At 35.5% G+C, this 24,144-nt stretch overlaps 1 protein-coding gene across 15 annotated transcripts in view; it reads left to right on the top strand.

Annotated features, from left to right (window-relative positions):
* The window catches only part of Gphn (gephyrin), a 351,833-nt gene that overhangs the window by 45,065 nt on the left and 282,624 nt on the right, over window positions 1–24,144 (top strand). For all 15 annotated transcript variants that reach the window (XM_087911715.1, XM_087911713.1, XM_087911716.1 and 12 more), the window contains exon 2: window positions 15,781–15,859. In XM_087911715.1, coding sequence (XP_087767841.1) covers window positions 15,781–15,859 — 79 coding nt within the window. The remainder of the gene's footprint in view (window positions 1–15,780; window positions 15,860–24,144) is intronic.

Below are 24,144 nucleotides of genomic sequence, written 5' to 3'. Positions count from 1 at the left end.
TTATCCTCCTGGATAGTGGAACTAGGCAAGATTGCCAGGCAAACTCGGGTGCATGGGGGGTGGAGGGGTGGAAGTAAGGGAAGATGGTCAGGGAGAGGGGAGAGGGAGAGGATTGGGGATGGCTTGGGGGAATGGGAGGGCGGGAGGGAGGAAGGATGGTTATTGGAACAGGGAGGTTTATATCTCAGCTAAGGGAGCCATTTTAGGGTTTGCAAGAGACTTGATTCTGCAGGGGTTCCCAGTAAAAATTAAATAAAAAAATTAAAAAAATTAAAAGATTAAAAAAAAAGAAAACGCTTTACTGAGTCAGGTAAGCCAGACCCAAAAAGAGGAATATGGTATGTATTCATTCTTAATTTTTATCTTGACATTTTTTATTCAGTAGTGAATTGTTCAGTTTCTATGAGTTTGTATGCTTTCTGTTGTTTCTGATGTTAACATTCAGGTTTAATCTGTTTTTTGTATAATAGGATGAAGCCTGTTATTTCAGTTTCCTTTTATATGTTGAGACTTGCTTTGTTTACAAGTATACAAGTAAACTTGTTTATACACACAAACTCTGTATACTTGTAAACAGAGTGTATATGTGTGTGTGTATTGGCAGAGATATTTATTTTGTCCTGAGAAATTAAATTCTATATGTTACGGTGAAGTGTTCTGAAAATATCTGTTACGTCCATTTGGTTTATGTTTGTTAGCTCCAGCATTTCTCTGTTTCATTTCTGGCTATATCACCCGTCTATGGCAAGAGTGAGATGTTGAATTCTCCTACTATTAATGTTTAAGGGTCAGTTTGTGATTTAAGCTGTTGTGTTTCTTTTACTAACTTGGGTGCCCTTATGTTTGGTGCATAGATGTGTTAAGAATTGCAATGTCTTCTTGCTGATTTTTCCATTGATGAAGATATAATTTCCTTCCTTATATCTTCAAATTAGTTTTGGCTTGAAGTCTATTTTGTCAGATTTTAAAATGGCTACACCAGCTTACTTTCTTAGGTTAATTTTTTCCCATTTTTTATAAGGTGATGTTTATCCTTGATGTTAAGATGTGTTTTTTGGATACAAGAGAAAGATGGATCCTAGTTTTATGTCCCTTTTGTTAGTCTGTATCTTTTTTTACTGAGGAATTGAGATCACTAATGTTAAGAAGTATTAATGAACAGTGTTGGTTTCTGGTTGTTGTTGTTGGTGGTGGTGGTGGTATTTTCTTATTTGTTCCTTGTGTTTTCTTGAGTGTAGTTAACTTTTTTTAGGTTGAAGTTTACTCCCTATTACTTTCTTTATGGCTGGATTTGTAGATAGATATTGCTTAAATTTAGTTTTATCATGGAATGCTTTTTTCTCCATCTGTGGTTATTGAACCTTTTGCTGGGTATAGTAGATTGGGCATCTGTGGTTTCTTTAAGTCTGTAGAACATATGTCCATGCCCTTTTAGCTTTCCCATTGAGAAATCAGGTAGTATTCTATAGGTCTGCCTTTATATCTCTTTTTTCTTTGCAACTTTTAATATTCTTTATGGTGATACTTTATTTGTGTTCTAATAAATAAAGCTTGTCTGAAGATCAAAGTGCGGAGCTTAAGCCACTAGAGGCCGAGGAGTGGTGACACACACATTTAATTCGAGGAATCAAGACCACCATGGCCTATACAAGATTGAATCTGTCTAAAAAGAGAGAAATAGGACTCACACAAAGGTGTTCCCAGAACTAGGAAGTCACACACCTTTAATCCTAGCACTAGGGAAGTGGAGACCGGAGTGATATCGCTGGGCAGAGAGAGGTGTATAAGGCAGGAGGAGACAAGAGCTCCTTGTATTTTGGGGTTTGGTAGTGAGCATTGCAGTCTATACTCACAACAGCAGTCTGAGGATATGTAGAGACGGATGCAGTCTGTGGTTTCGTAGAGATAGCGTTCAGTCTAAGGATTTGTAGAGACAAGATCATCCCTTTGGGCTGAAATTTGGTAGAGGTAAGAACTCTCTAGTGATTGGCTGCTCTGCTTCTCTGATCTTTCAGCATGAACCCCTATATCTAACTCCGGGTTTTTACTATTAAAACCAATTAGAATTCATGGTACAGTGTACAAATATTAAATGTCAAATTTCCCTAGCTTTGATAGTGTGATATTATATCTCACAAGTGGTGAAAGCAGAGTGAATTCTATAGTTGTTTTTTTCTACTTTCTGTTTGTCCATAATTATTTCAGTATAAAAAACTATTCTTTCAAAGTGTATTGTATATGTTCTAAGAAATTTTCCAAGTTCCTAAATAAAAATCTCAAAAATCTTATAATATATATTTATTTATAGAAGTTCAACAATTCTAAGTTTTAGGTCTGTGATGTATTTAAGGTTGTTTTGCATATAGATTGAGGTTTGTATTAAAATAATTTTTTATATGTTTGCTCTTTTTCCAACACTATATGATGAAGAACTGTATTTTTTTCTACTTGATTGCTTTTGTACCATTGTTTTAAGACCAATTTTTGTATGTGAGGATATAATTCTGTTTTCTATTTTCCTTTTCTCCTTATCAATGTATCTATTTTTATAACAGTACAATGCTATTTTGATAGTTATATCTTTATAATAAATTTCTAAAGTTTCCCATATGTTTTATACCCCTACAAGCAGTTAAAGTCCGAGTACATGAATGTAGTGAAATAAGAGAAGTACAGATTGAGCTGTGAAGGAGAGAAGAGACTTGAACTTCTATGATGTTAAATAAATTCAGTTGCTGTCACTATCATTTTTCTGATGTGGAGGGAAAAAGCTGGGTCATAGAAATTGATTAAAGTGCAGAATTCTCTTTTATTTGTTTATTTATTTTGAGGGCTTCTTTGTGTAGCCCTGGATGTCCTGGAACTCACTATGTAGACTATGCTGGCCTGGAACGCATAGAGATCTGCCTAATTCTGTCTCCCAAGTGCTGGGATTAAAGGTCTGTGTCAGTTATTCCTGGCTAAAAATACTGAAATCTGAGGGGAAACACGTCATTGATATGTAGGTCCCTGAACTGATATGCTTTCCAAATGACAGAAACTACATAAAGAGGAACAATTGTAGCCTTGTTACCAATCTGGAGCAAACAGCCAAAGGTGAGAAAAAAACCATTGCTCTTGGCATTGACATCATCTCTGCACATTATGCTATTTGCTATTCCCCAACTTTGCAGCCATTTTATGGTTGTTACTGTCATTGTGGACATATGTATATAAGGTAGTTATAAGTTTGATTAATGTTTTGGTGTGGGTAAAATCTGAAATAAATTTATGAATTTTAATGAGTTTGTTATTCTTTTAAATTTGTGAATAAAACCCTTGAAGTGATTTTATGTAATATTCAGAGCTCATCATAAATGTTTAAGCATGTTTCATGAATGATTCAGATAAGTGAAAAACTGATGATGACCACTGGGTGGCAGCCATCTACTATATCCAAAGACAAATCTGAAGGACCAGCTGGTTAAGGATGATCAGCACAATTCACTGAATTGGAAGCTGTCTTCTTTACCAGGAATTGGCTGACAGCCTTTGTGCCAAACTGTTTGAAGCTTGATTTTGTTCTTTTTAGCTTGATATTTTTAGTTTTAAAAAAGTCCAATACAAAGTGGTCAATCCTGATACCACACACGCACACGCACGCACACACACACACACACACACACACACACACACATAGAGAGAGAGAGAGAGAGAGAGAGAGGGAGAGGGAGAGGGAGAGGAAAAACAAATTCTGTATGTAGGTTGTATTTTATATATCATGTGTATATATGTATTTAGCAATAATAATCATAGAAAAAGACTATCAACTTGAGGGTAGCATGGAGGGGTTGAAGGGAGAGCATTTTGTATGTGCTAAGGGGGAAATGTAATTCTGTTTCAATTAAAAATATATTTCTAGAAAACATCATGTTGGTAGAATTGAGAGAATATGCACTAATATATCTGTCCTTTTCAGAAGAAAATGTTTGCCAACTCTTGCTTTAGACAATATCCCAAGTATTTCAGTATATTATATTCTCCTGTAGTTTGGGTTATGGATAATAGCCTCGTTTAAGTGAGAATAAGAGATTTACAAACACAACCTTGTACAGGCTGCAAGCTCTGAAGACATAAGACCTGCCACTAAGAAGTTCTGAGATGATCATATTGATGTTTAGGGCTTGTTATTTGATAAGGCTGACTAGAATCAAATAACTAATCAAGCAGGAATTGCCATGATTATGTTATAATAAAAGTGTTCATTGAAGAACAAAAGTTCAGCAGAAGTGCTAATGGTATATAAATTTGAGATAAAGTATTGGGAAAAAGGTAATCCAGTATTTTTAGAGATATGTTATTTTTGAAGAAAAACAGTAAGGGGCTGGGCAATGGTGGTGTATGTCTTTAGTCCCAGCACTCAGGAGGCAGAAGCAAGTGGATCTCTGAGTTCTGAGTTCAAGGCCAATGTGGGCTAGAGAGTGAGTGCCAGAACAGCCAGGACCACTTAAAGAAAACCCAAAAATCAATAAGGAAACATGTATTGATTAGGTGTCATGATTCTGTTGAGATTTTTTTGTTAATGTATATAATAATGCTACTTAATGATTTATTTTTTGGTTAGTTACAGGTAGTTAATGAAGATGAAAGCATGAATTTACTCTTTTTTTTTAAAAAAGAAACATATACCAAGGCTAAATTTTAAAATTTGTGTTTAAGGTGTTAATATGTGGGTTTAGTGATAGGTAATTCAATTTGATGAACTTGTAATTAAATTTGACTTATATTAGAGATATTACTGTTTTGGAATATTAGTAACTTACAGTTTAAGTTAAAAAACTGTAATTTCATAAATTAAGACAATGTTAGATTTTAATTTTTGACTACCAGAGCTATGCTTTATTAGAAATACGCATATCTCAATATTAAAGTTATTATGATCTATGTTTTACATAAATTCTTCTTTGTAGAACTAGGAAAACATACAAACATGAACTTCACCTTAAAAGAGTGTTGTTCTAATGAATATCCAGGAATCCACTACTGAACCAAATAAGAAGAATATTATCAATATTTACCTTTACCAGTTAACTTAAATTGTCAACTTTACACAACCTAGAATCTCTTGGGAAATGGGTGACAATGTGAACGATTGTCTAGTTTGCCTGTATTGATTTGTCCCAATACAAACCAATGTGACAGATTGTCTGAAGTTAACTGATGTAAAAAGACCCAGCCCACTGTGGGTGGCACCATTCCCTAGCAAAGGGGTATTGAACTCTATAAGGGCAGAGAAATTGAGCCGAGCTCTTTGCCATTGATTGTGGATGTGAGAGTGACTAGTTACTTCAGTGTCCTGCCACTGTGACTCTCCTGCTGTAATGTACTGTAACCTGAACCTGTAAGCTAAAATAAGCCCTTTTGTCCTTAATTTGCTTTTTGTCAGGGTATTTTATATCAACAGAAATGAAACTAAATTAACACTCATCATACTATCCAAAGTTGGTGTTTTTCTTTCCCATTCTTATTTATTATGCTTTTATACATTAACTTATAATAAATGTAGTCTTATTTTGCCTTTTAAATTGTGTTTGACACTTAATGAACTCAGGTTATATTTATATATTTACGTATTTATGTTTATGTAACAATAGCAGTTGGAGAAAAAGAGGCCAGGAATTTGAAAGGCAGCTGAGGAAAGAGGGACATGGAAGGAATTGGAGGAAGGAAATGATGTAATTATATTGTAAGTTAATAAAACGTAAAAAGTAAAATATATGTTTGAATAATTTTATACCAAAGCCTGTTTCAACATTGTTTATATGACTCATCCACAGTGATAGCTTTAATTCTTCATTTAAACTCCCAACAAGTATTTAATTGCATTAAGACAGGTTTTACTGTATGGCTTAGGTTGGCCTGGTACTTGCTGTATATATAACATCAGATGGCCTCGAATTCCAGTCTGTCCCCTTGCTTCATTCTCTTGGGTGTTAGAATATGAATATATATATATATATATATATATATATATATATATATATATATATGCCACTACAGTCTGCCTTCAGAATAGTTAATTAGTTATTTAATTACACTATTGGTAGTCCTACATTTTTCAGTATTGTAATTAATTCCTCAAAGAATTATGTATATGTGAAAATTTCCCTTGGGTATATATTTATGTTCACAGTTGGTGATGATCAAACTTTTATTTTCAGTTTTACTAGCTTTTCCAAAGTAGTTATATCCTCAACAACATTGCATTGAAGTTTGAATAGGACTTAGTATATTGGAATTAAAGTATTAACTATGTGATATATGTCATTTGTATATTTGCTAAGATTTTGATGTCTATAAATAGTTTTGAAGAGAAGCTCAAGTTCTTTGTGCTATTTTTTTCTATTTTTCTCTAGAGGTGATGTATTCCTAATTATTGGTATTTTTGTATATGTTTATACTTTTATTATAGTATCTCCTATAATTACTTTTTGATATAGCTTCTAATAAAAAGCTCATTTGTTTAGATTTATCTTGTAATGAGCAACTAAATAAAAGTTGAATGTTTTTGTTATTATCTGACTTTGCCCTAAAAGATCTCATTTTCTCCTAGAGCAAATTTTAAAGTCTGGTATCTAGGTGATAGCAGAAGAGTAATGTAGTGAGAAAGTAGACATCAGAGATCTAAAATGTATTTCTCTCAGTTATCTATCACCATAAATACAGTCAAACAAACAACATATAACAAATCTCACAATTTGATTTTACTGTCTTTGAAGAATAATTTTAATCCATCTTTCTATGTCCTGTTTTTAAATTATTTGAAATAATTTTCTTTGCTTTTCAGTCTAAATGGCATATTCATGTTGTAAGAAAATTAAGTAACATTATTTATCTGTGGTTTCTTCCTGGATATTAACTGTGACATTTCAGATTCTTTTTTTAAAACATGTTAAGAGAGTTGAATATTGGCAGAGATAAGAGGAAAGCATAGTTTGCTTCTAGAGAAAGTGTAATTCTGGTGGGACTCTTTGGTCTAAAAAAATATATATATACTAGAAATGGAAAGGAGGAGAAATGCATGAGACTTGATGCATTTTTTCATGTAAAGTTTTCTAAACAGACTTGAATATTTTCTTGGGTTATGTTCCTTTCTGTATTTCCCTTTGACTCCATGGAGTCTGAAGAGTTTGTAAATAGTGAGTTCAGTACGAAGAAAGGTGCATAATTGTGCTGCTATGTGCATGTCTAATGTAGATACATCACTAGACAGAACGTCTAGTCTACATTTTCTTCCTATATATCATGTTGTATAAGACTAAGGTTTGCTGGGTGATGGTGTTGCACACTTTTAATTCCAGCACTCAGAAGGAAGAGACAGGGGGAATCTCAGTGAGTTTGAAGCCAACCTAGTCAATAGAGCTAGTTCCAGGACAACCTGCATAGCTACACAGAGAAACTTTGCCTCAAAAATCCGGAAGGTAGGAAGGAAGAAGAAAGGAAGGAAGGGAGGAAGGGAGAGAGGGAGGGAGGGACTAAGGTTTGCCATTGGAGAGATTTTATATTAAAGACTATGTATTATTCATTTTATTTGTGTTTAGAAGATAACATTGTGTCTTTATTAATGATTAGGCAAATTGCTTTTAAAGGATGAAATTAAAAGCAGGAATTTCCTAAGGTATTAGGAATGACACTGACTGTAGTAAGACATTAGTGATAAAAGACATGAAACATTTCCTAATGCTGCAACCCTTTAATACAGTTCCTTATGTTGCGATCTCCAACCAAAAAAAATTTTCATTGCTACTCCATAACAACTGTAATTTTGCTACTGTTATGAATCATAATGTAAATAACCTGTTTTCCAGTGATCTTAGGCAACCCCACGACTCAGAGATTGAGAACTGTTGCACTAAGGAACTAGAATGGGTCATAGTGTTATACTTATTCCTGAAGTGAGGTGTGTGTTTGATAATCATCTGTGGCACAGGAAAGAGGAAAGAAAGCATTTATATAATAGTTTTAAGTCATAGTACAAATGAATATAAAATTAAATGGATTACTTTAAAATATTTTTATCTTAGAATTTTTTCTTATACTGTGAAGTTTTAAGTGGTACTAGCTATTATGTTCAGGGTTAGCTTACTAAGAGAGTTGTTGGTTCTTAAATGCTACCTTGCATTTAATACAGAATTTCAAATAAATATTTGATGATATGAAGAGGTACAGGTTTAGAATTTGCTTTTGAGTAGAAGGGAGCATCTTTTGGAAAATAAGTATTTCTGTCTACAACCTTAAAAAACAAGATAAAATATACATATCAACTTTTTGCAACAAAGTTTACTTGAGAGCAGATTTTAGGCCTCAGTTGCAAGCTGTATGAGGTTCATCTGCCTGATCATATTGATTACATTAAATACTTGTTAAGTCACTATGTGTCAGACTATATAAAACAAAACAAAATAATCTGATTATATGCTTGATGTAAGAGACATATCTTAAATATAAAGACTTAGGGAGGATAGAAGAAAATTGCCATGCAAACACTTAAATGAAAGCTAGTAATGCTATACTAATGTTCAACAAAACAGTCTCAACTAAAGACTAGATATGAAAGTTGGATTTTGTAATAATAGTCAGTGTGCCAGAAATTTATCACACACAATCAAATGTGTATCGCATAGTAAGAATGATTTTAAATGTATAAAACTTCTTTAGAAACAGAAGCTAACAAAACAATTTTCTAGTCATATTGGTGGAATTCATGATACATTTGTCAGTGGCTCATAGAGTACATAGATGGCCCATAAAAGTGATGGAAGAAAAAGCAAGGCAACAGCAAAAATGATGAGTTAACTGACAGTGAAAGGGCCTTTTCTTGTTAGGTGAGGAATATATTCTTTAAAATTCTTTATGGAATGATTAAAAAAAGCAAGGGGTCTTAGAAATACCTGTTCACTAAACTCTTGACAAAGCTTCCAAAATCATACATTAGAGAAAGTATAGCATTTTCAGTGAATCTTACTTGGGAAACTGGATAGCCACACACGTGAAACGACCCCTGTCTTTCTCCTTGTGCAGTGTCTAGCAAGGTGGATTAAAGGTCTTCATATAAGACTCAAAATACTGGAATCTTTGGAAGAAAACAGGGAAAACACTTTAAGATATTTGAACAGGCAGTGATTTCCTGGATAGGACTCCCAAAGTACATGAAACAAAAGCAAAAATTGGCAGATGGTATAACATCAGACTAAAAAAAAAAAACTTCAAGTAAACAATGGAGTGAGAGACAACCTACAGAATATAAGAAAAATTTCCAGAGACATTAGCACAATTAAAATTAATCTAGAAATACTTTTTTCTGGATTAATAATACTGGGTCTGAGCCGGGCGGTGGAGGCACAAGCCTTTAATCCCAGCACTCGGGAGGCAGAGGCAGAAGGATCTCTGTGAGTTCGAGGACAGCCTGGACAACCTGGTCTACAAGAGCTAGTTCCAGGACAGGTTCCAGGCTACAGAGAAACCCTATCTCTAAAAAACAAAAAAAACCCTGGACCTGCGGAGCTCAGTTTGTTGCTCTGATGAGGGTCTCTGTCTCTATCTCCATCCATCGCCAGACGAAGATTCTATGGTGATATTCGAGATAATCATCAGTGTGATAGTGGGCAAGGACAATTCAGGCACCCTCTCTTCTGCTGTCCAGGGACCTAGCTGGGGATATCCCCGTGGACACCTAAGATCCCCTCTAGAGCCAAGTCTCTTGCCAACCATAAAATGGATCCCTTAATGTAGGTATCTTCTTCCCTGCTCCTATATCTGCCCTTCCTCCATCTCCACCCTCCCACTCCCCCAAGCTCTTGCCAGTCCTTGCCTTCTCCCTTCCCTCTCCCCCTCTCCCCTTCCCCCAACCTCACCCTCACCCCCGTTCCCACCCCCATGCTCACAACTTTTTCCCGGCAATCTTGTTTGCTTCCAATTTCCAGGAGAATCTATGTATGTTTTTCTTTGGGTTCACCTTGTTATTTGGCTTCTCTGGGCTTGTGAACTATAGGCTTAATGACCTTGCTTTATGGCTAGTGTCCACAAATGAGTGAGTACATACCATATTCATTCTTTTGGGTCTGGGTTATCTCACGCAGGGTAGTGTTTTCTATTTATATTCATTTGCATGCAAAATTCAAGATGTCATTGTTTTTTTTTTACCACTGAGTAGTACTCTAATGTGCATATATTCCACACTTTCTTTATCCATTCTTCCATTGAGGGGCATCTAGGTTGTTTCCAGGTTCTGGCTATTACAAACAATGCTGCTATAAACATAGTTGAACAAATGCTTTTGTAGTATGATTGGGCATCTCTTGGGTATATTCCCAAAAGTGGTATTGCTGGATCCTGAGGTAGGTTGACTCCCAATTTTCTGAGAAAATGCCACACTGATTTCCAAAGTGGTTGCACAAGTTTGCATTCCCACCAACAATGGATGAGTGTTCCCATTACTCCACATCCTCTCCAGCAAAGGCTATCATTGGAGTTTTCGATTTTAGCCGTTCTCACAGGTATAAGATGGTATCTCAAAGTTGTTTTGATTTGCATTTCCCTGATCTCTAAGGAAGTTGAACATGACCTTAAGTTTCTCTTGGCCATTTGAACTTCCTCTGTTGAGAATTCTCTGTTCAGTTCAGTGCCCCATTTTTTAATTGGGTTAATTAGAATTTTAAAGTCTAGTTTCTTGAGTTCTTTATATAATTTGGAGATCAGACCTTTGTCTGATGCAGGGTTGGTGAAGATCTTCTCCCATTCAGTAGGATGCCTTTTTGTCTTAATGACAGTGTCCTTTGCTTTACAGAAGCTTCTCAGTTTTAGGAGGTCCCATTTATTCAATGTTGCCCTTATTTATTGTGTGTGCTACTGGGGTTATATGTAGGAAGTGGTCTCCTGTGCCCATGTGTTGCAATCTACTTTCCACTTTCTCTTCTATCAGGTTCAGTGTGGTCGGATTTATATTGAGGTCTTTAATCCATTTGTACTTGAGTTTTGTCCACCAACTGAGGCAGTGTGTCTGTTCTAATGGGAGCTCACCAAATCCAGCTGGACCGGGCCTGAATGAGCATGTGATCAAACCAGACTCTCTGATTGTGGCTGACAATGGGGGCTGACTGAGAAGCTATTGATAAAGGCACTGGGACTTGTTTTTACAGCATGTTCTGGCTTTTTGGGACCCTAGTCTATATGGATGCACAGCTCCCTAGGCCTGGATATAGGGGAGAGGACCTTGGACTTCCCACAGTGCAGGTTTCCCTGCCCTCTCTCAAGCAGGGTGGGAGAGGGAGGAGGGGTGTAGGGGAGCAGGAGGGGATTGGGAGGAGGGAAGTGTAAATATTTGAATGGAAAAATAAAATGAAAAAAAAAGAACACCCCCCCCCCCGAAAAAATAATACTGGGTCTGGTTTGATGGCACAGTCAATGTGCTGGCAAGTTTAATGCCAACTTGACAAAAGCTAGAGTCATTTGGGACGAGGAGCCTAAATGAGAAAATTACCCAACAATTTTGGCCTCTGGGCAAGCCTGTGGTGCATATTGTTTATTGATGATGTGTGAGGAAGGGGCCCACTCACTGTGGGCGGTGCCTGTCTAGGCTAAGCAAGCCTTGGGAAGCAAGCCAATAAGTAGCATCATGGTCTCTGTATTACCTCTTGCTTCATAGCTCCTGCCCTGATTTCTCTGTGATGGACTCTGTTGTGGAACTGTGAACTGCAATAAACACTTTCCTTCCCAGGTTGCTTTTTGTCATGGTGTTTTGTCATCAGTAGTATCCTAAACAGTTGGTAAAGTGCTTTCTGCACATGAATGAGAACCTGCATTTGTATCCCCAGGTGCCTGTTTAAAAAGCAAGCCATGATTACTTGAGCCTATAATTTCAGCTCCTTGGAGGCAGTGCTTGCCCACTGGTCTAATCTAGTTGAATTTCTGAGCTCTAAGTTCAGTGGAGACCCTTTCTCAAAAGGTAGAATGGAGACTGTTTAAGGAAGACACATGTATTGACCTCTGGCCTCTAAATGTGTGTGTGTATACACATGTACATATAAACATGTGTATACCACACAGATACATACACTCAAAGATGTTAAATGTGTATAAATGTCTGTGACTCACCCAATTTAATATTTTAATATAGTAATTATTTTTAATTATTAAGAAAATATTTTGAATATAAAAGTTACTTCACATTACAATGGCATCTCCCTGAGTTTAACAAATAATCAGTTTAACAATGAACCAGTGAAATGGGCCATTGAGATGCCTCAGTGCACAAAGGCATTTATTACCATGTCTGATGACCTGAGTTTGATTTCCAGAACCTACATAGTGGAAGAAGAGAACCTATTCCTACAAGTTATTCTTTGATCTGCTCATATGTGCCATGACATGTGCCCCCCCAACCCATATAAAACTAATAACTATAAAAGATGGACAAATAATATGAATAGGCATTTCTCAGAAGGAGAAAGTAATAATACCAACAAATTTATGGAAGATGCTCAGTACTATGAATCACATAGAAATGCAAATGAAGTATCATCTTACCACAGTTAAAATGGGATGTTTGAAAAAAATATAACCATGCGTAATGGTGAACAGCTGATTTAGATAACTTCTTTAAAATGTTGTTTATCGGCCAGGTGGTGGTGGCACACTTCTTTTAGTTCCAGAACTCAGGAGGCAAATTTCTTGAGTTCGAGATCAGTCTGGTTTAATAAAGTTCCAGGATGGCAAGCGTGACACAGAGAAACCCTGTCTTGAAAAACAGCAACAAAACAAACAAATAAGCAAGATGTTGTTTATCTAATTTCTTCATTGCAACGTTATCCTTTTCTTTTGTGATTAATAAATACCCCTTGATCACTCCATCACTTCCCTACAACGTTTTTACCCTTCATTGTAAATCTTTACTTTTTTAGTGTGGCATTTGCTATTTTTCTAAGTCTACTTAGCCTTTTTTTTTAAATCAATTTTTATGGATTTTCAGAAGTTTTTATTCTTCTTTAAAGTTATTGTTTTCTCTTCCATTCTCTCCTGTTTATATGTCTCACTGTTTGATTTCTATATAGTTTATACTCTTTTTTTTTCTAATTTCAGATATCTGTCAGCTGACTTTTCTTTAAGTTCAATTCTTCAGTTAAAATCAATTCTTAGATTTTGCTTTGTTGAGTTGGATATGAACCTGCCAGCTTCATAATTTCACATATTATACATATCATTTCTAAAATTATCTAAGTCTCCTTGGTAGATTTTAATTTTTTGTTGACTATTCCTTTTTAGACTATTGCTAAAGTTTTTTTGCCTCATATTAAATAGTTTTTTCTTGATTTTTATTGAGCTCTACATTTTTCTCTGCTCCCCTTCCTGTCTCTCCCCTCCCCCAAGGTCCCCATGCTTCCAGTTTACTCAGGAGATCTTGTCTTTTTCTACTTTCTTCTTCCTATGTAGATTAGATCTATGTAAGTCTCTCTTAGTGTCCTCCTTGTTCTCTAAGTTCTCTGGGATTGTGGTTTGTAGGCTGACTTTCTTTGCTTTATGTATAAAAACCACCTATGAGTGAGTACATGTGATAATTGTCTTTCTGTGTCTGGGTTACCACACTCAAAATAATGTTTTCTAGCTCCATCCCTTTGCCTGCAAATTTCAAGATATTATTTTTTTTCTGCTCAGTAGTACTCCATTGTATAAATGTACCACATTTTCCTTATCCATTTTTCGATCAAGGGGCATTTAGGTCGTTTCCAGGTTCTGTCTATGAACACAAAGCTGCTATGAACATAGTTGAGCACATGTCCTTGTAGCACAAATGAGCATCCTTTGGATATATACCCAAAAGTGGTATTACTGGGTCTTGAGGAAGGATTTTTCCTAATTTTCTGAGAAATTGCCACACTGACATCCAAAGGAGCTGTACCAGCTTGCACTCCCACCAGCAATGCAACCTCTCCAGCATAAATTGTCATCAGTGTTTTTGATCTTGGCCATTCTTTCAGGTGTAATATGGAATTGTTTTGATTTGCATTTCTCTGATGACCATTTTAGATTCCTCTGTTGAGTTCTCTGTTTAGGTTTGTATTCCATTTTTTAAATTGGATTATTTGTTCTTTTTGAGGTCTTTGTATATTTTGGAGATCAGACCTTTGTCTGATGTGGGGTTAGTGAAGATCTTTTCCCATTCTGTAGGCTGTTGTTTTGTCGTGTTGACCATGTTCTTTGCTTTTACAGAAGCTTTTCAGTTTCAGGAGGTCCCGTTTATTAATGTTTCTTGCAGTGTTTGTGCTGCTGGGGTTATATTTAGGAAGTGGTCTCCTGTGCCAATGCGTTCAAGTGTACTTCCCACTTTCTTTTCCGTAAGGTTTAGTGAGGCTGGCTTTATGTTGAGGTCTTTAATCCATTTGGACTTGAGTTTTGTGCATAGTGATAGATATGGGTCTAATTCATTCTTCTACATGTTGATATCCAGTCATGCCAGCACCACTTGTTAAATATGCTTTTTTTCCCCATTTGACATTTTTTTCTTCTTTGTCAAAAATCAGGTGTTCGAAGATGTGTGTATTAATAATAGGGTCTTCTATTCGGTTCCATTGGTCCTTCTGTCTGTTCTTAATGCCAATACCAGGCTGTTTTCAGTACTGTTGCTCTGTCGTAGAGTTTGAAGTCAGGGATTGTGATGCCTCCAGAAGTTCTTTGTTGTACAGAATTGTTTTGGCTATCCTGGGTTTTGTGCTTTTTCATATGAAATTGAATACTGTTCTTTTGAGGTCTGTGAAGAATTTTGCTGGGATTTTGATGGGCATTGCGTTGAATCTGTCATATTAAGTAGTTTTCTTAAGTTTTTAAACTCTTTATCATCTGTAGTGTCTTGTATTCTTTTTTAACTTGATCATTATTATATTTTGTGCTCCATCTCATACTTGTAAGCTATTGTTTACAAGTAGTGTCCATAGGGTGAAACAGTAAACATGGGCATGATAGTTCTTTGTCTTTAATTCTAAATGAACAGGAGATAGGAACCAGTTATCCTCCAAAACTATTGTTTTGAACTTCACTGGTTTCTTGTCTGTCCTGCTGGTCTGCAAATATCAAGAGCGATGGTGATTTTTCTTTTTCCAAATAATCACTTTTGTTCTTAGTCTATGTAAATGGCAAATGTTCCCAGAAATCCAAACAATCAGCAGACTGAAATTACCTAAGAAGCTATTATACTTTTATCTTCATTACTCTCTACTGTTTCAAACAAATGTTATGGCAGGGGTAGCAGTGTTGTTTGTCTCTTACTTTCTGTATTGTGGGATCAGGGACTTGCCATTATGTATCAGTAGATTAATCTTCTAGAAGTGAAAAAAAATTTCCACATTTTAATTGCTTTATAGATCACATTTATATAAGGTTAGTGTATTTTAATTAGCTGTTTGTCACTGAAATGTTGGCCTTGTTGTTGACCATTAATATTTTTTCTCCTCAAAAAACATTAATATGCCTGGTGGTGATTCCACACACCTATAATCCCAGCAGCACTCAGGAGGCAGAGGCAGCAGATCTCTGTGAGTTCGAGGCCAGCCTGGTCTACAGAGTGAGTTCAAGGACTGGCTCCATAGCACACAGAAAAACTCTGGGGAAAAAGTAAAAGCAAAAACTTAATGCTGATATGTAGAAAAGAAATATAAAGGATAAATTTCATTTAAAAATTACTTTTGGGCGATACTAGCTATAGTGAAACATAAAAATTAATTTTGTTTTCTTTCTCCTTTTCTTGTTTAGTGAGTGATAGCTGCTTCAGGAATCTTGCAGAAGACCGAAGTGGGATAAATCTTAAAGATCTTGTCCAAGATCCTTCTTTGTGAGTACTTGTTTTTATCACTAAGTATAATTTAAAACTTTATTTTTGCATTAGCTTAAAATAGTTTTAACAGCTAATTTTAAACTTTTTCTGAGAATTTGTCACATTTAGTTAAGTCTGATGGAGAAGTTTCTTTTTACAGAAAGGAAAAACATTAGAAGAAATGGTTGTCATAATGAAAGATTGACTTTCATAGCATTAGTAACTGGTAATGTGGCAGTAGGTATTGGTCAAAGAAACTACTTACTAATTGATTTGTTTGGGGGAAATGAGAATAAATTTACTTACATCAATTTTAAGTTTCTTTGAAAATCTTATTTGCATAATTATGTATTCTTAAAATTAGAAATATAAAGCATTCATAATAACTATATTATATCATATATCTGATATTCCATATCAGACCACTGCAATCCATAGAATGTTTGGAGTTTTGTAGCTTTCAGTATTTTTTATTTTTTTGTTTATTGAGACATCATCTCAGCCCAGTCTTGTTTAGAACTCATTCTGTAGCCTTGGCTGGCCTCTAAGTCATGATCCTCCTGCCTCTTCCTCCCAAGTGTTATATATCTCAAGCATCTGCCACCATCTCCTCCCTTTTCTTTAAATTGTTTCTTTTGTTTGCTTTTCAGATCATTCCCTTCCTTATAAACATATATTCTTGGATGATACTGCTATTTAATAATTTCCATAAGTTTTGAAATTTTGTATTATTGAAAAATAGGTTCAGAAGGGCAGAACCCAGATAGATTATTTCATACTATACATATATGTGATAGGTATCCTGTAATTATCAAGATATATAATATGTTTCCTACAATTTTACATCCATTTCACTGTAACAAGTTAGTGAAATGCAATGAACTGGATAAGCTGCTGTTTGAACATAGTTAAGGAGGGATGCCATGTTAGAAAAGAAATATGATGAGAAAGTCACAAATCTTGTATGATTATTTTGTCTTTTTACCAACTTGTAAAAATTGACTAGTTAAGATTGAGTTGAGGCTGTATCTAATCTATTTTTTTCTAAGGGATTTTTGCCTATCTCCATCTGTAGCTGTTAAGTGCAAATACAAGTAGAATTTGACACTCATTTTAGCTAACTAAATAAAAACTAAAGTGCCTGTTTGAATTGCCAATTTGTATGCATACTAAATTTCTAAATAGTTAACCATTTTAATAGCTTAGTTTTTATTTCTAATGAAAATTGAAAAGTTGTATCCTTTGCATATGTATATGTCAATTTTTGTTGTGTTATAAGGCCTTTTTAGTTTTGTATCTTAATGCACTACTAAAAAGTCTTAATCAAATTTAGTTTGATATTATATCTGCATACATATAATTTTCAATCATATAAGAAATTATTCTTCATATGATATAATTTAACTTTTTTCCTCTTTAAGTAGAGTAGTGCATGTTAAGTTACAAAAAATTAAAGTGTTTCTTCTGGAGAGATGACTGTATGTAGGTATTTAAGCTATAGTCAATTGAATGGTTTCTCAAACAGGATTTCTTTGTGTAACAGTCCTGTTTGTCCTGGAATTCACTCCGTATACCAGGCTGGCCTCATAAGCACAGAAATTGGCCTGCCTTTGTCTCCAGAGTGCTGGGATTAAAGGTGTGCATCAGCCCTGCCCAGCCAGTTGCATTCTTTTTTTTTTCAAAGTTTATTAAATTATAAAAGTTTCCATTTCCGCCCCTCCTCCCAACACCCTCCCATTCTCCCCACTCCCTCTCCTCCTCCCTCTCCATCCCTAAGAGCAGTCAGGGTTTCCTGCCCTGTGGGAAGTTCAAGTTCCTCCCCCCTCCCTCCAGGTCCAGGAAGGTGAGCATCCAAACAGACTGGATCCCCAAAGTCCAGTATATGCAGAGGAAACAAGTCCCAGTGTCATTGTCAATGACTTTTCAGAAAGACTCCGGGCCAGTCACATCCAGAGAATCCGGCCACATTCAGAGAATCTGGTTGGATCACGTGCTCGTTCAGTCCCAGTCCAACTGGCATTCTTTATAGAGCCTAATTCTCTTTACTTTCAAAACAGTTTTAACTGAGTGCTATGAGTGAGACAAAAAGTTACCACATTTGTGTTTTGAATTTCTTTTATAGATACTCAAAAACAATTGTTTGTTTGTAGCTTATGAGGTTTTACCTGCATGTATGTTTGTGCACCGTGTTCGGAGGTCAGAAAAGGGTTTCATATTCCCTGAAACTGAATTCATAGGTGGCTGTGAGCCGCCATGTTGTGCTGGGAATTGACCTCAGGTCCTCTGGAAGAGCAGCCAGTGCTCTTAACTGCTGAACCATTTCTTCAGCCCCATGTTTTAGATTTTTCTTTTTTGCTTATTTCTAACTAGCAAATTTATAACTTAGACTCAATTTTAAATGTTAAAAGTTGTTTAAGACTCAAAGACCACCGGGCAGTGGTGGCATACACTTTTAATCCCAGCACTTGGGAAGCAGAGGCTTGCGAATCTCCGTGAGTTTGAGGCCAGCCTTATCTACAAGAGCTAGTTCCAGGATAGGCTCCAAAGCTACAGAGAAACTCTGCCTTGGGGGAAAGAAAAAGATTGAAAAGACCTATAGAAAAGTATTGGTACTATCCACCCTGCTGTTTGAGTGTTGGGTGTGAAGTATATGGTATGGCTCATTTAATTTCCAAGTATTTTCAAAAATCATTACTTACAATACTAGATATGTATTGTTTAACACTAAGAAATAATTGCTCAATTGATGGGAGATTTATGGTATATCTATAATGCTAGAAGTATAATTCACAAGACAGGCTATCAGGCTGTTAGTAGTTTTAATTTAAAGTGGAAGACTTTGTATGTATAAACCATGTTTTTGCTTATCTATTTTATCAATAATCGCTGGGATAGCTTCTACTTTTTGACTCTGTGGCTACTGATCCGATGAATGTGAATTTAAAATTTACTTCAATTGGATATATACCTAGGAGTGGAATTGCTGAATTATATTGTATTCTATTTTTAACATTTGAAGAGATGAGACTGTTTCCCAAAAAACTGTTCTATTCTACGTTTTCACTAGCAATATATTCTAGTCTTCCCAATATATGCATGTATCCCCACACAGAGACATGATTAAAAACCAAAAGCAACTTACTTACATCTTTACTATTATTATGATTGTGTTTGATAGTTACTATCCTTCTTGGTATGAAGTAATTATCCAACATCCTGAGGAATTTTCCTGGTATTTTTAATCAAAGTTCACCAATTCTTCACGTTTTGTCTTCACTGTTGGCTTTAAAATGATTCTTCAAGAAATTGTATTTAAAGTGTCTACCATGTTTGACTACTGTAACTGTAGTATTCAAAACAAACAGTATAAGACCATCTTATCCAACTCATACATTCTCTTTTTTGTCACTACCAAGATTAAAATACAAATAAAGTCATAGTGATTTTGTAACCATATAATTTAATAAATTCATTTTTCCTATTTTGTATAATACTCCTTATATTCCTTACATAAAAGATGTATACTTGTATAGATTATAGTTCAAATACAGATACCAGCTTGGGATGAATAAAAATCAAAAGCAATAGCCTGCTAATAGAAATATACTTAATGTTATAGATCACTAGTGATCAAGAAATAACAATCTATTAATGCATATATATTTTGAAATATGAATCATAAGTGATTAATAATGAAAAGTTTATGCTGAAGAGAAAATATTAGACAAAATAGTTTTATCTACATATATATTTCTTAAACACGAAAAATGGTATTTGCTTAAATGTTCATAAATTTTTTTAGTTTGGGTGGAAAGTTTGTTCTTTTGGTATTTCTGACACACTGCTCTATTCCTCCAAGTATACTTGTCATCATGTTGTAGCCTCACTGATAAGTGGTATTTTGGTCCCTTGGATCATGACATTAAATATGAAGGAAAGACAGGATTGCTGTCTGGAAAGCAATCATTTCTAAATATAGACTGTGCTTATCTGCTGGTATTAAGACAGGTTGCTATGGTGAATTGAATTTTTTAAAAATGCCAGTCAGCAGAGGGTAAACAGTGGCTTCTGAAGTGGTTATTTCCTATAAAGCTGGACATTCTCAAACTGCATTTTCAGAAAGGTTAAAATGTAGTTAACATTTTTAATGGATTATTTGTGAAAATTCAGTTTTAGAGCATCTTTGATGACTTTATTATATAAAATAGAAGAGTTTTTGTTTTCACTCTAGACAAATTTCACTTAGTATTAATATTTATTCTTCTAGCAACAGCATTAAATATTACAGAGTTTTCACTTTGCTACCTATGGGTTTGCTAATTCTAAAAATCTTTTTCTAGCTTTCTTGTAAGTAACACCTCTAACTGTAAGTTTCTTTAGTTTTACTTACTTTTTCCACTGCTTGATGAATTATATTCATACTGGTTCATAGTATGTATATTGTAATGATATTGTCTAATATGCCATGGTATACTAAAACTATAAACCCCAAAACATAATTGGTCATTTTTAAAAGATATCTTTTTTACCCCTCTCCATTCCTGAGAGTAAGTAGTTAACTTTTTGTTAGTTATTCTTTTAGAATTCAACCCCAAAACATTATGTGATGCTTAAATTCTTTAGTAACTAGATTTAGCAGACATGCCTCCTGTGATCAAGAAACATACTATCAAAGATGCATAGTATCTTGAGTTTTTAGCATAAATCATATAAATAGGTTAAATAATTAGCAAATAGGGATGTGAAACAACAAAGTGATTTGGTAAGCTCCTCCTCAACTATCTCTTCACAGACAGGGCAAGTAATAACGTTTACGCATTTAACAACATTCACAGGAGCTAAGGACATCAGGTGAGAAATTGTCCTGCTTGCATTTGTTATAACACTCCAAAGAGACCAAAGAAGGCATGAAGGAAAGATATGCTCATGGCACTTCTTCCCCAACAAGAAACAGTCCAACAAGGAAAGAGAAGTCTTCTACATGGGCGAGGGAGAGGAAATTAAGTACAGGTTTTAGACTTGCAACACAATTCAAGGCCTCCTCACATTGAAACCTGCAGTTTAGCAAAGGCCCATGAGTTCTACTATTGTCAGGCAAAATACTTGAGGACTAAGCTACTTGATCTGTGTGTGAACTGATAGCTGATTGTAGTCCTTACCCGCTCCTCCAAACTTCAGAGGTAGAATGTAGAGCAAGACTTCAGTTACCCTTGATCAGGGCACAAAAGCAAGTGTAGGGCTTTGTCTTATGCCCCAAGAAAGAGTAGGATTTCTGTCTGCATTATATATACCCTTGAGTAGATTTGTATCACACTTGCTCTCTTAAGCATTTATAGGCCTGTGTCTTTGAAACTGGGGTGCAGCTCAGCTGAGCATGAGCCTAGGTGACCAAAATCAACTGCCTTTACCAACCTTACCATGCTACCTGAACTGCCAATCTTAGCCAGCACAGTAAGGTGCAAAGGCCCCTTCCCTGGTAGTATGATTGAGGCCAAGCAAAAGATATTGCTCTGGAACATAGTGCTGGGCTGATGAAATTGTTTTGGGTAGATTGCCAAGCTTGCTTGCAGTAATAGCCTCTGAATAGCTCCTGTGCTATGGGAACATGATTTGTAAATAACCACACATGTGTGTATCCACATACACATACATAATATAATAAAATTTTTGGAAGAATTATTGGAGTAGTTTATCTGTACATAATTTCAGGAAGACATTGGCAGTAATTTCTGTAATAATAATAATCATAAAGGATTCTATAGTTAATTGATATTATTTCCTTATTGCTTACATTACTGGATATTTATGTGGGAGTACATATACAAATTTGATGCAATTCGATGAATTCTTTACTTCATTTATAGCTAGCTACACAGTTGGTGAGAAAGCAACAGATTGTTGATATTGTCTTCGCTATTCATGATGCTCAAGAAAGCCAAGAAAAGAGTTCTGATAGCATTTTCATAGCTGAATGTGTTTTATCTTTTATTTATGTTGGTAAAAACCTAATTTAGTATATGGGTAATTTTTTGAATAATTCAGGTCAAAAAAATCTCTTTTTAAAAAAGGAATAACAAGTATATTAGAAATATGCTATCCTGAAAAGATCAACTTCAGTCTCTGGCATCTACATGCATGCATCCAACCTACCTGTAACATACACTCATATACACTGCAAACATGCATACTCACATACCCGAAAATATAGAACAGATTTACATTTTCACATAAAAGTCCCCCAAATCTGAGTAAATTATGGAATGCTAAAATGTAATCTATTTTTAATTGAATATTTTTCCAGCAGTGTATTTTGATCATTTTTTCCCTGCTCCAAGTCCTCAAAGTTACTCCCTACCCCTATTTACCCAACTTTATGTTCTTTTTCTCTGTCTTTTAAAAAAGGGAGAGAGAAACAAACAAAACCCCCAGAAAATGTACTAGTGTGTAACCCACAACAGCACAATGAAAACCAAATAAGCAGAAGACCAATAAGACAAAAAAATGTTTTAACAAAGCAATGTGATAGGAAACATTCACAAAAGTACCATTGATCAAATAACTCCTGGGCATGAGGCCTGTCCTGCAATGTGGTTGGTATTTCCACTACTGGAATGACACACTATTGGAGAAAACTGATTTTTCCTTTGCTAGTGGATATCAACTGCAGATAGCTTCTTAGTTAGGGGTGGGTTCCCATGTCCATAACCCCATCTTAGTACAAGCACTCCACCTGACTTGAATCTGTTCATGTCTTGGGCATGTGCTGCAGTCTCTTTGAGTTTTAGTGTTTGTCAGTCCTGTTGTGTCAGGAAGACTATTTCTTTGGAGTCTGTCTTTTATAGTCTTCCCACCTTCTCTTCTCTATTACTCCCTGAACACTCATGGGAAGACTTTCATGAACCCATTTAGGACTGAGTGTTCCAGAGTCTCTCATTCTCTGACACTGTCCACTTATGGGTTTCTGTGTCAGTTTTCATCCACTGCAAGGAGCTTCTCTGATGGTGTCTGAGCAAGGAACTGATCTATGGGTATATGGTATGTCATCAGGGATTATTTTATTGCTATATTCCTTTATTAGAATAATAGTATTAGGTTTTTTCCTGGACCTGTAAGCTATCTAGTCTCAGGGTCTTGTGAGTATGTGTCTCTGCAGTGTCAGGTATCAGTTTCTCCAGTTCATGGACTGGGTCCGAAATCCAATTTAAAAAAGTGGTTAGTTACTCCCATAATATTTATGCTACTAATCACTGGTATGTATTTCATGCAGGTAATTGTTGTAGGCCACAGGGTTTGTAGCTGGGAGATAACGAGGATTACTTTTTTCCTCCAGTAGTGTGCAGAGAATCTTCTAGTACCATGAACTCTATTAAACAGGGGTAACACTTCTGTTTAGGCACCAGCTCAACTTCTTTGTGTTTGGTAACATCTATAGTTGTTGTCTTTTGCAGTAGGGACTTACCAGCAGGTTATGGAAAATGATTAATAGCTTTAGCAATAGTCTGTGGTGTTGGGAGTTCCTGAGACCCCTTTTTCCATTGACTCAATAAAATATAGCCCATTTCTGGTACTGGAGGTTTTATTTGGTGACATAAGATCTTGTTGGGACAGTGTCTCCTGTATTACTTGGTGACTCCATTTAGATTTCTTTTATACATGTATGTATCTTAGGAAGTTTTGGCAGTTTTCCTAATGGTTTTTCAAATGGTCTTTAGTATTAGTTGTCCCTCTCCATATTCCCTCCTTTACCATTCTCTCATGTCCCCTCCCTTTTTGGTCCTTCTATTCTAGTTTCTGCTTTGTCTGCCCATAACGATATATTTTGTTTTCCAGTCCTTGTAAGCACCTTTTCTCCCCAGCTGTCACTTATTGAGTACTTAACCTTGGCAGAGATACAGATTGTAGCATGCCTATTATAGGCTTGAAAGCTAGTATCCACATATTAGAAAAAAAAATATGGTATTTGGATTTGAGAGGGAGTTCTATGTTACCTTACTCAAAATAATTTTTTCTAGCTCTATCCATTTACCTCCAAATTTCATATTTTAACAGATGATTAATATTCTATTAAATAGAATAATAAAAATGTGTAAAATATACCACATTTTCATTATCCATTCTCATAAATTGCTTGATATCTAGGCTGTTTTCGGCATCTGGCTATTATGAATAGAGCAACAACAAACAAGTGTTGAGCAAGTGTCTTTGTAGTAAAATAAAGCATTCTTTGGGCATATACCCAAGAGTGGTATAACTGAATCTTGTGCTTGATTGTTTCCCGTCTTCCTGAGGAGCCACCACACTGA

The sequence above is a fragment of the Myodes glareolus genome, chromosome 11, assembly GCF_982192425.1.
Source record: "Myodes glareolus chromosome 11, mMyoGla1.1, whole genome shotgun sequence".
Taxonomy (NCBI): Eukaryota; Metazoa; Chordata; class Mammalia; order Rodentia; family Cricetidae; genus Myodes; species Myodes glareolus.
This window is presented reverse-complemented; position numbering and strand designations above follow the sequence as displayed.